Consider the following 3,760-nt stretch of genomic DNA (forward strand, 5'->3'; position numbering starts at 1 on the left):
TATTAATTCTTTTAAAGGAGATATTTTTATACAGATTTGACATAAAAAAAATTAAGAAGTGGCATAGAAAAAAATCAAGTGCTTATGTGTGAAATTGTGCCTGCGTGTGCATGTGCATGTGCTTGTGCTTGTGTGTGCGTATTAGTGCTTATGTGTGTATATTACTTGGTAAACCATCTCCCCTAATTTCATTCATGAATTCTAAACTGCAGTTTATACTAAACAAATTTCATTCATGAATTCTAAACTGCAGTTTGTACTAAACACTGCAACCAATTGACGTGCTAATTAATAAAGTTGGTGCCATGAACATCAAAATTGAAATGCTAATAAGTTGAAAAGGGAACTCACAAAATGGTATGAATTGCCAAGTGATAGATCGAACGCACCATATTTTCTGAGTTGTTAGTATCTTCTCACTCTCTCTCTCTCTCTGAAGAAGAAGAGAAGCAACGATGTTTGCCAATACACGACGTCGTTCCGCCTTTTATTATTTATAGAATCTATTTTGAAATATTATTTGGGAGTTTTCTCCGCATAAATTTAATTGAAGGCAATAAATGAAATTATTGCGCATTTTGTTATTTATAAATATATGAAAATGAACAAACTTTAAAAGATGAAACATAATTTAACTCTAATATTCAGATTATTTTTTTTATTTTTATTAGTTCAATAAAGAAGATATTAATTAGTCCACAGTACTTTCTTAAAACTCATGTCAAATCAAATGGTGCTTGTGTGTGCGTATTAGTGCTTGCTTGTGCGAGGTAAACCATCTCCCCTGATTTCATTCATGAATTCGGAACCTCTTTTTGATTCTTGAACTCTAAACTATTTAAAACTGTAGTTTGTATTAAACGCAATAAAGGGGCACCAACTACAACCAACTGAGGTGCTAATCAGGGCGATAACTAACAGAGACACGCTTTTGGATGGCCGTCCGGCAAGAAGGGCAGTCTGCCATCCCTTGCTTCTCATGGATCACGTTGCACTGAGCGCAGAGAACCTGATGTGCACACGGGATGAAAACCACAGCGATATCGTTTGACAAGCACATGACGCACTCCCTCTCTGGTTTCACATCTGGAGCCTCATTGAAGTTGTCCAGAAAGACAGCCAACCTTTCCGTCGCGTTAGCAAGCCGTGATCCCGGGAAGCCCATGTTGAATGCTGCTATCTTTGACTTTTCAGACTCTAGACTCAGCTCCATAACCATTTTCTGAAGCTTCTTGATGTCTTCAGCGCATTTCTGCATCTCCTTTTCGGCTGCTTGCTTTATGTTCTCGGCTTCAATTTTCATCGCAGCCTCTTCTTCCTCTAGTTTCCTCCTCAAGGAATCAATTTTCTTTTGGGCTTTTGTGTTCTCCTCCTCCTCCTGCTTCCACAAAGCCTGAAATGGTAGAAAGGTAAAAACTTGTGCATATCAATCCCAGATTATGATTTATTAATGTCACACAAACATAAACACATAAGTATTGTGAGTGTGTGTGCATGTGCGTGCGTGCGCGCGCTGTGTGTGCATAGTTTGGAGATTGAACTTACTCTAATTCCATCAAAGGCAAGATGTTTACACTGCCAAACTAATTGATATAGAAAAAAAAACAATTTATGGCATACCTTGAACTGATCCTTGCGGCCTCTAGCTTTTTCTAGTTGATTGTCAAGTGCAGTTATCTGGTGTTTGAGATCCGTGAGTTGGTCTTGGATGATGGCCTTTTCAGCATCCAATGACTGCATTTTCCTGAGGGTCTCCTGCTCTCTTTCCGTAGCAGAATGCAGGTTAGTGGCCACCCTCATCGCCTGCATCTTAGCGGCTTCCATATCATTCATCAACAGAGCATTCTCCTCCTTAAGGCGAGCGATAGTGCAGTTATCCATCTGAATCTGACCCGTAGCATTGGTCATGGCGTACTCCGTTTCCGACAGCTGCTTTATGGTACTATCAACCAAAGCTTGTTTCTCCTTCTCTTCTTTCTCTTGCCTCAACATTTTCAACTCTGCCCGGTCCTTCCCAAGCCTCTGTGCAGCTTGCATGACCTTCTCGTTAGCCCACTCAGTCCATCCTTGGAGCTCCTTCTCGATCATGCACTTGTGGGGGACCAGTATCTGAATGGCTTCATCTTTAATATCTTCAACGATGTACTGCTGCAGAGTTTCGTCGAACCGGATTGAAGAGTAACAATCATTAGCCTGGGGAAGTGCCCGGCTGTCTCCAGAAGCTTCCTGGCTACAAGAACCACCCACAATGCCTCCATCCGCTTCACATGCATGCACGAGGCTCAAATCACTTATTAATAGGCGCCACATCGCTTCTGATGCGCTCAAGGAAGGCCTAACCTCTCGAAGCACACAAATCATCTCCAGTAATGTGTAGTCTACTAGGCTCTGCAACCTCTCAAATACAGGAAACTTCATTCCAATACTCATCCCCTTTTCCCTCTTTAGTATAGTCAAAGCACTGTCGACAACATTGAATGCAATGTCTTTACTACCTTTGAAGAGGATGCTATATAAAATGGTCCTCTCAGCAACTTCTTTAGTGTACCCACTTTCAACAATCTTCTTCACTGCACTGCACAATATTGCACTTAAATGTTTTGTCAATAGTTCCTCAATATGACAGGCCACGGGATTATCCCAGTCGAACCCTCGGAGTTCTTTGTCGTGCTTCTTAATAGTGTCTTCTGACCACTCCATTATGGAACCCAATTAATTTGTGAAATCAGATACAGATTCCTTCTATTTCCTTAATACAGCCAAAGAAGCAATTGATGCTTCAGCGACAAATCAGATACAAATTTCCTTCAATTTCTACCCTTCTGCTTAACAAAAGATCTGAGACTCCGCCACTGCACAATCACCACTACTGTCAATGCCACTTCAATTTCGACTCGTGTGTCTTACTCACACGACAAGTTCCGCCAGCTCCGATACCTTAAAGTTTCCTGCCGTAAATGGTCATTGTAATATCAGTAATAGGAGCTTATGACATATAAAAGGAGGTTTATTGTAAAAAAAGGTATTCGATTTCATCCATGAAGCAAATTCCAATCTATCTTGATCAATAGAGAAAATATTATGGATAAAAATCATCAGCAATCATCATTTAAATCCAGGCCAGATTAAGCAATAAATGATCAATTGAACATGCCAACAAATTGATGCTATTCAAATTACAGTAACTGGGGTTAGATCACATTAAATTTCATAAATTGATGCTGGGACAAAACTAATAGACGTGCCCACTTAGTTAGCATGATTATTAGAAGATGACCAGTGTGTCAAAAAGATTCGTTAATAAATCAAACCCTGACTTAACAAATTTGTCTTTAAAAATAGAGATTATCCATTCCTTCTTTTGTTTGGAAGGCCCCAAATTTTTCTGGCTTAGTATTTAAATTGTTCACCAAAAAATCTATCAGTATCTACAAACACGGCAGATGTGCATTTTAACCCCCTTCCCCCCGCCAAAAACAAAAGAACAATTCATCTATATCTATACACGACATCTCTATCCACGTCCAAAAAATGACGACTAATCTGTATACATGCAACACAACAAATGTGTTAATGCATCATGACAAATATGAGCTATTAACCCCCCCAAAAAACAACAAATTTTTTCCCCGGAAAATACAAAAAAATGTGTATCTTTTCAACATCAAAAAAAACCGACTAATTTGTATCCAGGCAACACTACAGATGTATATACATATATGTAACATCACCAAAAACCAAGTAATTTGTATCCACGCTA

At 39.3% G+C, this 3,760-nt stretch overlaps 1 protein-coding gene across 1 annotated transcript; it reads right to left on the reverse strand.

Annotated features, from left to right (window-relative positions):
• Nucleotides 1–771: 771 nt before the first annotated feature.
• Nucleotides 772–3,001, reverse strand: LOC125192243 (putative E3 ubiquitin-protein ligase RF4). Its single transcript, XM_048089757.1, has 2 exons — nt 1,621–3,001; nt 772–1,393 (listed from the first exon to the last, which is right to left on the reverse strand). The coding sequence occupies exons 1-2, from the start codon at nt 2,698–2,700 to the stop codon at nt 899–901; spliced, it is 1,575 nt and encodes a 524-aa protein (XP_047945714.1). The 5' UTR covers nt 2,701–3,001; the 3' UTR covers nt 772–898.
• Between the last annotated feature and the right edge of the window lie 759 nt (nt 3,002–3,760).

This window comes from Salvia hispanica, chromosome 6, assembly GCF_023119035.1.
Source record: "Salvia hispanica cultivar TCC Black 2014 chromosome 6, UniMelb_Shisp_WGS_1.0, whole genome shotgun sequence".
Lineage (NCBI taxonomy): Eukaryota > Viridiplantae > Streptophyta > Magnoliopsida > Lamiales > Lamiaceae > Salvia > Salvia hispanica.